At 46.7% G+C, this 12,489-nt stretch overlaps 1 protein-coding gene across 3 annotated transcripts in view; it reads left to right on the top strand.

Moving 5' to 3' along the window:
• Positions 1-4,478, top strand: part of SAMD8 (sterile alpha motif domain containing 8) — a 40,354-nt gene extending 35,876 nt beyond the window's left edge. For all 3 annotated transcript variants that reach the window (XM_015412363.1, XM_015412364.1, XM_015412365.1), the window contains exon 6: positions 3,280-4,478. In XM_015412363.1, coding sequence (XP_015267849.1) covers positions 3,280-3,584 — 305 coding nt within the window. In that variant the 3' untranslated portion in view covers positions 3,585-4,478. The remainder of the gene's footprint in view (positions 1-3,279) is intronic.
• The last annotated feature ends 8,011 nt before the right edge of the window (positions 4,479-12,489 follow it).

Here is a 12,489-nt window from a genome sequence, read left to right as displayed (position 1 = left end):
CCCTTTCGCTTCCAGAGCCACATGCACCCCCCGAGCCACAGTTTGGCCACCCCTGGGCTAGGAGGCTTTTATATCCTGCTGGCTGCTTTCTGCTTGGGGGGGGGTGGGGGGTGGCGGCGACGAAGGTTTCAATGGAAAAGGTGAATTTAGCAGAAGTCCCCAGTCGTAGATTCTGTGGATTACTTAGATTCTTCTGGAAAGTATGGCTGGACAAGATGTTGTTTAAGAGCTGTATGTACCCTCTGGTGGAGACTGTCAGGAGGTTTGGAGTGTGGGGGGGGAGGGGGCAGCTCTCCCTCTTCCTTAAGGAAGTGTGGTCTTGGCCTCCTTGCCTGATGCAGTGGTGGAGTGGCTAGGTGAGAACTGGTTGAAGCGGAATCCATCTAACATGGAGATGATGCAGCTGAGGACGCCCCGGACCACTGGGGTGGCCATTTCTACCAACCCTTGATGGGATCCGACTTCCTACGGTCGACTCCATCAGGAGTTTAGGGGTATGGCTTGGTTCTTTGCACGGACAAAAAAAGGGCGGGGGGGGGGGGACTGAACCTAAAACCTAGAATTCAGAACCTATAAAGGTTAGGTATTTCTCTTCTTTGTCCAGTGGTTTTTTGTTTGATAATATATTTACTAAGTATTTGTTAGTTGTAGTATATGTGTCTGATTGTCTATTTTATTTTTACAGCAATTGTTTTCTGGTCTCCATTGCATATTCTGTATATGTATGATTGTATATATTTTTACATATCAGCCAACATGTTCTATTTGTATTAGACCTCTGAGGAAGGTCTGTAAAGGCCGAAACGCGTTAGGTCTATTTCATCAGCCTTTGTATGTTTTTATATTTGTATATGAGGTATGAATGGGCCCTTATTCGTTATTTTAATTTGTGTTTAATAAATACATGTATATTTTTTAGGTTTCATAATTAGATTTTAAGAGTTGGCCCTCTTCTATTCTTGACTAACCTTTATTGGTTCTTTGCTCACCATGGAAAATCGTGTCCTCAGTGACAGACGCCGGCCCTGCCAACTGGCTCCCTATCGGTCTTGGAAGGACCCTGCCACAGTCATTTATGCAATGGTCACCTCGAGGCTGGACTATTGTAACGCATAGTACGCAGGGGGCTACCCTTGAAGATGCTTTGGAAACTGCAAGTGGTCCCAAATACAGCTGTCAGATTCCTGACTGGAGTGTCCCAATCAGCTCATGTAATACCTATCCTGTGGCAGCTGCACTGGTTCCCAATTAGTTTGTGATGCCAGTTCAAAGTGTTTAAAGCCCTAAACGGCCTGCGACCCTCATACCTTTGGGACTTCCTCTCCCAGCACGATCCTCCCTGTCTTCTCTGATCTTCATGTTGGCATTTATTGAAGGTCCCTGGTCCACGAACTGTCCGCCTTGTGTCAAAAAGAGCGAGGGCCTTCTCAGTAGTGGCTCCCGTCCAGTGGAACCAGCTGCCCGAAGAGGTGCGTGCCTTGCGCGGGACCTCCCGAAGTTCCCCGTGGCATGCAATGCTGCTCTTTTTCGGGCGGCCTGTGGGTGACTGTGACCCACCGGGCAGCTGGTATTGCTTCAGCTGCGTCTCCACCGTCCACGCATCCCACCCTGCTTGATAGCAGATAGATTTTTAATTCCCTGATATTTTAAAAGTTTACTTAATGGTAGCTTTTGTATTATTTTCATCGGGTGTGTTTTACATGGCGTTAACCACTCCCAAGTCCCGTTCGGGGGAGACAGAGCGGGATATAGATTTGATAAATAAAAGAAATAAAACCACCAAGTGCCACAAGCTGCTGACTGTCGGCCCCTTTATTAGGAAGTGTGTACCAGTTGGCCCAGGCGGGTCCGATCTCATCAGTTCCAGGAGGCTAAGCAGGGTCGGGCCCGGTCGGTATTCGGATGGGAGACCACCAGGGAAGTCCAGAGCGCTGACAGCCTCCTTTCCCTCCCCCTCCCCACAACAGACACCCTGTGAGCAGTGTTCCCTCTAAGCTGAGTTCGTGTGAGCCAGCTCACAGTTTTTTAGCCTCCGGCTCACACATTTCTGTCTCGGCTCAGGAAGGGATGGCTCCAGAGCAAACTAACTTATGCAGTAGCCAAAGTGCCCACTCACAACTTTAATGCCGGTAGCTCACAAAGTTGAATTTCTGCTCACAGGACTCCACAGCTGAGAAGGGAGCCTTGCCTGTGAGGTAAAGTTGGCAACCCCCGATTTGGGCCCGTTTGGCTTCCCTGGCCTTCCTTTGCCATGTGTAACGTGCTGACAATAAAGGGGGTTGCAGTATGATAGTAACCAACACGACAGAACTACTGCAAAATGTGCAAAATGTACATACTCCAATTTGTATCTATAACATCAATAATAGCAATACAATGTTTTCACAGAGAATAAGAACGTCTCAAGAATGATGAAGACGTCTCACAGATGAGCAGATGGACGAACTCTCCCGGAGTTGACATTTGTTTCGGGCGTCTTTTTCACACATAAACAACTCAGTTGAGTATCCTCACGGTTACAAATCCTCCAAATTGGACATTTATTTGTTCCTATACATCTTGAAGTTATTCACAAAGTGCTCCTTTTCATAGAATCAGTAACGGGCTAACTAGTTGTTTATGTGTGAAAAAGACGCCCGAAACAAATGTTAACTTCATCATTCTTGAGACGTTCTTATTCTCTGTGAAAACATTGTATTATTATTGATGTTATAAATACAAATTGGAGTATGTACATTTTGCACATTTTGCAGTAGTTCAGTCGTGATGTGTAACGTGCTGAGCAGGGAGGACTATGCGGTCAGAGCACTACCAGGTTTTACAGTTCAAAAAGAAGGTTTAATCAAACTATGTACAAGGTTATGCACAGACATAGCACAAGCCCTTCAACACAACCGGGCAGAAAATAAACCGCATCAAACCGCAACTCCTCTGTCCCTGCACACACCCCGACCCCTGATCTGACGACCTCCGTAGTGGGTGGCTGCAGGACAGGACTCGCTCTCCCCCTCTTTGTCGTGGGAGGGGAACTCCAGCCCCTCCCTCAGGAATGGCCACCGATGCTGCCGCCCTCCTGGCTCTCCACCACGATTCATAGTGGCCGGGCTGGCCCACGGAGTGTGAGGTAGCTGGGGTCCCACCCACGCGCAGCCCCTCGAAGCTGTGGTCCGAGGCCGAGACGAAGGCCGGACGGGGACCGGGTTCAGGTTGTCTTCCTCTTTGCCCTGCAGTTACGAGACTTTTCAAGAGCATCTGTCTGTCCTCTGTCCTTTCCCACAGATACCCCAAGAAGCTGGAACTTCTTGCACACCCTGTCCTGGGTGCTGAACCTCTTTGGGATCTTCTTCATCCTGGCCGCTCACGAACACTACTCCATCGACGTCTTCATCGCCTTCTACATCACCACCAGACTCTTTTTGTACTACCACACCTTGGCGAACACGCGGGCCTATCAGCAGAGCCGGAGGGCCCGGATCTGGTTTCCAATGTTTTCGTTTTTTGAGTGCAACGTCAACGGTACTGTTCCCAACGAGTACTGCTGGCCCTTTGCGAGGCCGACTCTGCTGAAAAGATTGATTGGATAAAGAGGAGTGGGCTTCGCTCACGCTGGCCTGAAGTGGTTTGTGACTGGCTTGCTACAAGAACGGCTGGGGAAAGAAAGGAAGAAGGGGATTCCTCTGGCCCCCGTGACCGTCCTGTACCCCCCCGGCCCGAGGTGTTTCCCACCAGGCCAAGAGAGGCCGTTTGTTGCTTAACATGCCGTGGGAGTGGTTACCCAGAATGAGGCTCTGTATTAAATACATTTAACATTTAGGTTGCTACTAACTCAACTTGTTTGTTGTAGGCCTCCTACTGAAGGTAAAGGAATGGCCTCGGATCCAGATTATCCTCAAGTACTACCTAGTTAGGGTTTGGTTTGGTTTCTTTAAGCGGACTAGCTAATGCAAGTGTCATAGTTCTACAGTGTTCGCTGAAAAGGAGAGTGAAGGTATGTTTTGGGAGGTGGGGGGGGGGAGAGAACTTGGCACCTTCAGAAAGAGGGGGTCTTTCTCCCACAGATCGGAGCAGGACGAGACGTGTCCGTTGCAGGAGGGGCATGTGAGAGAAGTGATGTCACACACACACACGCCCTGGCGCTTAGTACCACAAAGGGGACAATGAGGTGGGCGTAACTGGTTAGGGGGAAATGATTTTATAGCGTCCTGATGCCCAGCGGTTTCCTTGTTTACATTTCAGTAACTCTGTTAGAAATAAATGTTTTATCTTTTGACGATGAGGTTGACTTCGTCTTAGTGCCACATACTCTTCCTTTGTGAGGCAGTATGAAACCCGCCGCGGCCTATGCCGGCTTTGAAAACGACGCTGCTAGCAGACTAGAGCAACGCTGACTGATAGAATAGTGGGTCAAGAGAAGAGCAGGTTTTTAACTTTGTTTTCGGGCGGAGGTGTTAGACGTCACTGACTTTTGGCAGTAGAGCCAATGCAGTTCAGGCAGTCAAGAGAAGAGCAGGTTTTTAACTTTGTTATCGGGCAGAGGTGTTAGACGTTCAGGCAATTTTGTCTCCCCTCCCCGTCCTTGGGTTGGATCTTGCAGGTCCGTTCTGCTAGTGGGAGGTGTTTTTCTCCAGTGGAAGGAGCCTTCTTTCCGCGGGAAGTGTCTCTGAGAGTGGAACCGATCCGTGGGACCCAGGCCAGCACAAAGGACTCCCGTCCGTTCTGCCTTGAAGTGGCAGATGCCAAAATAGGGTGGGCCACCTGAGGGGCCACGCTGGAAAGGACGAGTCCACCCATGAGTATTTTTGATGTGCTCTAGACACACACACACACACACCCGTGCCTACTGCCCGGCATTCTGACGCTCTCCGCATTTCTTACATCTGGGCTCTCTTCTGACGTCAGGCTTGGACTGGGTGGGAAATGCCGGAGGAGGAAGCCTTGGTATCGCGTGGGGTGTTGAGCTGCTTTTCTCATTCAGGCATGACTTGCTCGGAAGCCCTTCTTACAGTTTGGAGATCAGCAGGCCGGCACAGATGTTTAGCCCTAAGATGTGTCTGACAGTGTGTTCAGGGAATGCTCTGTTCTTACAGATAAGCTGCTTGTTTACAGCGCTTGAAGTCGAAGTCTCTGTGGTGCGTCTCTGTTTCTTTTCGAGAGTTCGTGGGCTTGCGGGAGGGGCAGGAACAGATCCTGGAGTCCTGAAACCACAGGACGTGGCAGTCAAGCTAGCTCCGATTTTTCTTCAGGAATTAGCGCTGATAGAAATTAATCAGGTCTGCACTTAATCTTCTAAGCCACCCATGAATGGAAAATTGTAGTTGGGAGTTCCAGATGGTTGAAATGAGTTTGGGGGGGGGGGGGGGAAGAGGTTTAAATGACTTGGTTTAAAGTGGCACACTGACTCAAGAGTGGGTTCGTTTGCGTTATTTTAAAATAGCCTCTGCCTTCCAAAGTTGGCGTGCAAGATACATCACAAGCTGTTCCTATTTTGTATTAACATTTGTTACCTGTATTAATGTGTGTTTGTTCAAAATTTCTCTGCCCACACAGCTGGGCACTGTTTTAAGATTTGTTGAAGCGGTCACTCTTACAATCCCATAAAACCCCCAAGGGGGTGTGCGTGTTCATGTGTCACTTAATGTTACCACACTGGCATTCATGTTTTGGTTAAAGACTCATTTTTCAAAAGATAATACAATGCAATTTGTCTCTTCGGCACAAAATAGCCGATCAGCTCCTTCCAGTGTTTTCAGGCAGGCATTCTATTGCCCCCGGCAGCCTTTTGTCCAAAGCCTGTCCCTTCTTGCTAAGCGAGACTCATAAAGTAGACTTTGCTTTTAGCGGGGAGTGTGCCTGCAGGTAATTTCTAATGAGAAGCCGCAGGTGTTCATCTTAAGGCCTTTGCTTCTGGAATTGGAGAGGCAAGCGCATCTATTTCTTCCAGTTCCCGTGGGAAGCACTTCTGCAAACGGATCATCATTTGCCTTCCAAAAACGCTCTAGTTGAACAAGAAATTCAGAGGCCATTCTGGAAGTGTGTGGTGGTATTAAAATGTTCCCGTTTTAGATACTAGCAATGTTGTGAAGGTTCACAGATCTTCATGTTGGAAGTATCTGCAGACCAGCTCTACTGACTTAATGCAGCGATGCGGTATTTATTGACCATTCTGATATTCTGTTCGATGTGCCACTTGAAGAGGGAGCGATGGCCGTCTTGGAGTATCTCTTGCTCCCACTGTCACAGATTGTGATGCGTGGCAGAGGTAGCCTCCTGTAACTAAATGTGCTTTGTGATCCTTTCCTTTTTAGGCATTGGCTTTTGGGTTGCACTGAAGAGTGTCGGGACTCCTAGTTTGTGTTGATTGAGGGCTGACGAAGTAGCCTACCAGTAAACTTAAACATACCACAGTAGCATGCTTATCCAAAGAGTTGGTGTCTCAAATGCCACCTGTTGTAAAGGCAGTAAATACTAACGTGAGAGAGTGTTGTTGTTCTTCCAAAGAGAATACGAGAAAAGAGGGACTTGAGATAGCTCCCCACGCTTCTCCGCGTCTTTGCTACAAGGGGAAAGTGGAAAATGCAGCTTGCTAGCAATGCCTTCCTAAGGAGAGATCTGCCCTTCGGAGTCCACTGAAGTCAACTGACTTAAAGGGGTGCAGGTCAACTTAAGACGGTGTCGTCAGACATGGAGTTCTGTTGTTGAAACGGTTCTTAACGATCTGTGTCTGGGAATCCCATGGCTGGCCAGCTAAGCTTAGTGTTGCACTCACAGCAACACAGTGATACCGCTTTACAGCTTGGAGGCATCGTGGCATCGTAAGCAGGATTGGATAGTTTGAATTCGAATTAACAGTGCCCCCCATCCCCCCCGGTCCAGTCAAGTATACTGTGCCTGTACTATAATAGGTAATGGGTTGGATCCGGATTTCTGCTGATTCACCCTTCCTGCTGCAGCCCCCCCTCCCTTTGTTCCTCAGGGTCCCCAATCCCCCAGAAGCAGCGCTTTGGGCTGTGGTAAGAGGGGGCAAGCAGGAAAGCTCCATTCCGCTGATGAAAAGTTTACCCTGGATCCAGCCTGTTGTTGCTTGCTGTGTAATGCAATCCTGTGCTTGATGACGACAGCCAAACTCCTCTTCTGGGCTGTGGCTTGGAGTGGGAAGGGGGGGGGGATGCTATGCATATAGAAAATTAGCAGTTCCAGGGAGACGGTTTCTAAAACAGCCATCTCTCTAATGTGTCTATTCCTGTGTTCAGGGTATTGTCCTGTACAGAGGAACGCTCAGCATAGGGTCTCGCCTGTAGTCTGAAATGGTACAGGCCATACCTGTGACCGCTTCCTTGCGAGTGAAGCCTTCGTTCAGAGGAACTGATTTCCAGTTAAGTGCAGCGTTGCTGTTTTAGGTGCTCCTTACGTTTTGTTTTTTTATTTTGCGTTACGAAGGGGAAAGGGCTTTGAAGAAGACACCAGAAAGCTTAACACCTATTCTTGAACCAGCAACACAGTGCTTGAGGACTCACTTCATAAGTACAACGTATATTTCCCCAAATGTAAGCTATTCCTGATACTAGAGCTGTTTTAAACTTCAGGTTCTAATCCGAATAGCCATCCTGTGGAATATTGTTTTAAATATTTACCCATATATTCTCAGTCACGTCATCCTTATTGTACAACTTACCCATTCTGAGACAAGATAAATGACGTATCAGCTCTCCCCGAAACGTTCTTTATTGTGGAGTAGAACATGGCGTGGAAAACTCACAATCAGTTTTCTATTGGGGCCCTCCCAAAAAATTAGATTACTTGATGAAAGTGAACATAATACACTTACGTCTGCATCTTCCAGGTTGTACCGTTCTGTTTGGAATATACCGATGTTTGAGAAATGCGGTAATAAAGCAGATATAAGACTGGACCCCACGGATCTATTCTGTGCCTTGCCCTGATTGTAGAAGTGGTTCTGCTAGAAGAAGAATCTCTCAACATCAGGGGAAGGCACCTCTCCCCCCCCCTCCCCCCACTTGCAGGATGGACCTGCGAAGGCCAACTCATGGCTTGGTGGAATGCAGAGCTTACAAGCGCCAAGAAATAAAGGGCTACCTCCTGTGTCCACAAAGTAGCCACCTTATGAAGTCCTCTTTATCCACTTGGGTCCGAGTGCACACCAAATCTTGCCCGCCTTTGGAATCAAAACGCTTTCCAACTTGAGGCACCTTAGTTATAGTGGATATGGAGCCATGATGAAGACCGAAACTTTCCTTGCTACTCATGCATTGGAAGGTTTCTGATTGTATACTGGTTGTTGAGGACCACTGGGGAATCTCTTGAGTCCTAATTTATTAAAGGCAGTTCATGTTTTGGATTGTTGCCCTGCTAAGTTACTGCAGAATGGGTAGTCAGACTAAAATTATCTTAATTGCAAAGCCTCTCCTCAAAGGTCCCAGGTTTGAAAAAAAAAAATCCATCAGTGGGATGAATCAGCTCTGTGCATTGCTGTTCTTCCGCTACTTAAATGGACTGTCCTGTGAAAATTCACTGGGCCTTCTAGTGGCAGGCGGTCAAAATGCTGAAATGCTCAGGCGGTTCCGTATTTCAACAGGAGCATACTCTGTCGCTGCAAAGTTCTCTGTGAACCATATAAAAGTGCTGTGCTGGGGGGTTAATTAGGGCTTGATTGAGATGTGCAAAATATTAAAATACTGTCCATTTTCAGAACGGACTTGGGGGCTTCTAGTCTGGATTTGGGGATGGGGTGGTTTGAGCAAATTGGCTCCGGCCTGCCAAACAAGCTAACACCACCCTGCGCTTGGATTTAGAATAGATTCCGGGTCCCAAGAGAGTCTAAGAATGTTGTTGGGTTCTCTGGGTAGCCGGGGGTAACCTGTGGCATTACTGGCAGGGTTCAGGCCTCGGCTTTTGTCCAGGGGTCCCCGGAGAAGTCCCATATCTTTTTAAAGGTTTCGTTCTACAGTCCTGCATCCCCGTCATCCACGAACGGAGTGACATATACACCGTGGTTGCGTTATCTTTTTTTGGCCTAGCCATGGAAAGAAGAGAAAGGGTGGGTGGTCTGCCGTTGGTCCCTTGATGCTCAGCACAAACCATTGACTTTGGCTCTCTCTCTGTGTCTCTCCCCTGCTCTCGAAGAACATAGTATTATTTGAAAGCTTGAACGCTCCTGTGGCAGAAAGTTTGAAGCACAGAAGCTGTGTAAATAAGAGATTTCTCGGATTTAAAACCAGATTTAATTTATATTGTTTTGTATCTGTTGTATTAAACAACTAAAGTATTAAATAAAAAGGACGAAGATGAGTTGAAAAGTTTGAATGACTGTAATGTGGTGTTTTTCATACTGTTTTTGCTGAGATGTTTCATCATCGGACTTTTAACACTGGTGGTAAGTGTTGGGATTCTGAACTTCACAGGGGCCAAAAGAGGAAGTCTTTCCAAGGGTGATGGGAAAGGCTGCTGTGAACCGAATGTGGCCACCCGCGTAGGAGGTTGCTCGTTGTGTCTCTCCTAGAGATGTGAAGGCCCGAAAAAAAAAATGGAAAAATTTGGGGAAAAAAACGTTTTTTTCCCGAAAAATTGAAAAAAGAAAAGAAAAGAAATTGATTATGGAATGTTTTATTTTAACATGATAAATAAAATATTTTAAGACAAGGTGTTCAAATATTTTCCAAATCATTTCTAAAATATATAATGGTATCAGATTGATCTAATTTCTGTGCACTGAGGACAAGCAAGTCCTAGGTTACAAACTGAACTCTCCAATGCAAGAACAAGATGCATTTCTTCCTTTAGGAGGTGCGATTGTCAGAAGAAAATAAAAAGGTTTCAGTTTTGTTTTTGCATGTGGGTGGGTATTCTGTTTGTAATAATTGTTTGGACACACTATATTTTTAATATGCTAGTTGTGATAATTTCATGCCAAGTAAAAATGTCTATAGTCATTTTTTATGTTCCTAAAGTAACAGAATGACTTTCAATCTAGAAAAGACAAAAGAAATGCTAATGTAGCATTTTTTTCAATTTTTCTGAAAATTTCCGTTTTCCCCCGAAAAAAAACCGAAAAAAAACGGGTTTTTTTCCGAGCTTCAAAATTTCCGGAAATTTTATATCTCTAGTCTCTCCACGAGTCACTATTCCGACCCTGCCTCTTTCTAACTGAACCTTTGTTTTGGGTTAGGCATTCTTCCCCTAGCAGGACGCTCTACGTGAAGTGTGATTGAATGGTCCATTTGCCTTTCTTCAAGGAGGCACAACAAGGCCATCTCTAGTCTCTCCACGAGTCACTATTCCGACCCTGCCTCTTTCTAACTGAACCTTTGTTTTGGGTTAGGCATTCTTCCCCTAGCAGGACGCTCTACGTGAAGTGTGATTGAATGGTCCATTTGCCTTTCTTCAAGGAGGCACAACAAGGCTATGAAGAAGCACGGTGCAGGGTTGGTCAAGTGGGGGCCATTTTCCTCATACAGTCTTAAAAACAAGCTATTTCGAATGCAGAGTGGATGTGGCAGGCAAGAGTCCACACTTTTAACTCAGGAATACTTTCTCCTCTGCTCAGCCATCAGAAACTTGGGAAATGCTAGTTCGAAAACAGCCAAGTTGAGAAGATGATCTGGGTATGACACCACTTTTAATTACCGGATCCTTTTTGCTGGGGATTATTAGGAATTGAGAATAAACCAGCCAGTATCATAATGCCCCTGTATAAATCAATGTTGCAACCTCATTTGGAATACTGTGTGCCATTCTGGTCACCACACCTCAGAAAGGATATTAGAGCACTGGGAAAAGTGCAGAAAAGGGCAACTAGAATGATCAAAGGGTTTGGAACGCTTTCCCTATGAAGAAAGGTTAAAGCGCTTGGGGCTCTTTGGGTTGGAGAAATGACAGCTGAGGGGTGGCATGATTGAGGTTTATAAGATTATGCATGGGATAGAGCAGGTAGAGAAAGAAGCCCTTTTCTCCCCTTCTCACAATACAAGAACTCGTCGGCGCTCCATGAAATTGCTGAGCAGTCACGTTAGAACACATAAAAGAAAGTACTTCTTCACCCAAAGAGTGATTAACACGTGGGATTCACTGCCACAGGAGGTGACGGCGGCTACAAGCATGGGCGGCTTCAAAAGGGAATTGGATAAAACATGGAGCAGAGGTCCATCAGTGGCCATTAGCCACAAGGAACTCTCCGTCTGGGGCAAGTGATGCTCTGTATTCTTGATGCTCGGGGGCGGGCAACAGTGGGAGGGCTTCTAGTGTCCTGGCCCCAACTGGTGGACCTCCTGATGGCACCTGGTATTTTTGGCCACTGTGTGACCCAGAGTGTTGGACTGGATGGGCCACTGGCCTGATCCAACATTGGCTTCTCTTATGTTCTTACGTTAGTTCCTCTAAGTGGTTGTGATCCTGCAACTGCATTTGATGTTTTCTGACACTGAGAAGAGGGTTATTATTCCAGTTCAACCCTGCCTAGAAGTACCTTTCCCCTTGCACGTATTGATGAGGACTGAACATCAGCGGAATCTCCATTTTCAGAATTGCTTAAAATTGGCAATTTTCATTTGCTCACTGGCTAGTATATTTGATCTAGATGCCAAGCTGCATAGCTTTGTCACAAGCTTTGTCATTCTTGTGAGCTGCTGACTACACATGTTCAGTAAGAAATCCCGTAGTGAGAGCATTCTACCGAAAATGAGTTACAGTATTGGCTTATGGAACCAAAGCAATATTGCTAATTGGACTCAGATGTGCAGTGGATGGCGAAGGCTGTAGGTTGGCATGTGGGAAATGCAAGTGAAGCGCAAATGTCTCTTGCTTCAGGCTCGGATCAGGGCTGTAAACAGATTGTATTTGTGTTGTAAGTTAAAGTGACCTTCCTGGGCATTGCAGAATTTTTCTTCTGTGGAGGAGTGTTCAAATAAGAACATAAGAGACGCCAAGGTTGGATCAGGCGAAGGCCCATCCAGTCCAACACTCTGTGTCACACAGTGGCCAGAAATACCAGTGCCATCAGGAGGTCCAGCAGTGGGGCCAGGACATTAGAAGCCCTCCCACTGTTGACCCCTCCCAAGCACCAAGAAGACAGAGCATCACTTGCCCCAGAGCCCCTAGCTATACCTTGTGGCTAATAGCCACTGATGGACCTCTGCTCCATATGCTTATCTAATTCCCTTTTGAAGCCATCCATGCTTGTAGCACCCACCACTTCCTGTGGCAGTGAATTCCAAGTGTTAATCACTCTTTGGGTGAAGAAGGACGTCCTTCTATCTATACCTTGTGGCTAATATCCACTGATGGACCTCTGCTCCATATGTTTATCTAATTCCCTTTTGAAGCCATCCATGCTTGTAGCCTCCACCACTTCCTGTGGCAGTGAATTCCATGTGTTAATCACTCTTTGGGTGAAGAAGTACTTCCTTTTATCCGTTCTAACCCGACCGCTCTGCAGTTTCATGGAGTGCCCACGAGTTCTTGTATTGTGAGAAAGGG

This window comes from Gekko japonicus, unplaced genomic scaffold, assembly GCF_001447785.1.
Source record: "Gekko japonicus isolate JY-2015 unplaced genomic scaffold, Gekko_japonicus_V1.1 scaffold4472, whole genome shotgun sequence".
Taxonomy (NCBI): Eukaryota; Metazoa; Chordata; class Lepidosauria; order Squamata; family Gekkonidae; genus Gekko; species Gekko japonicus.
The sequence above is the reverse complement of the archived record's forward strand: the minus strand, read 5'-3'. Positions and strand labels throughout refer to the sequence as shown.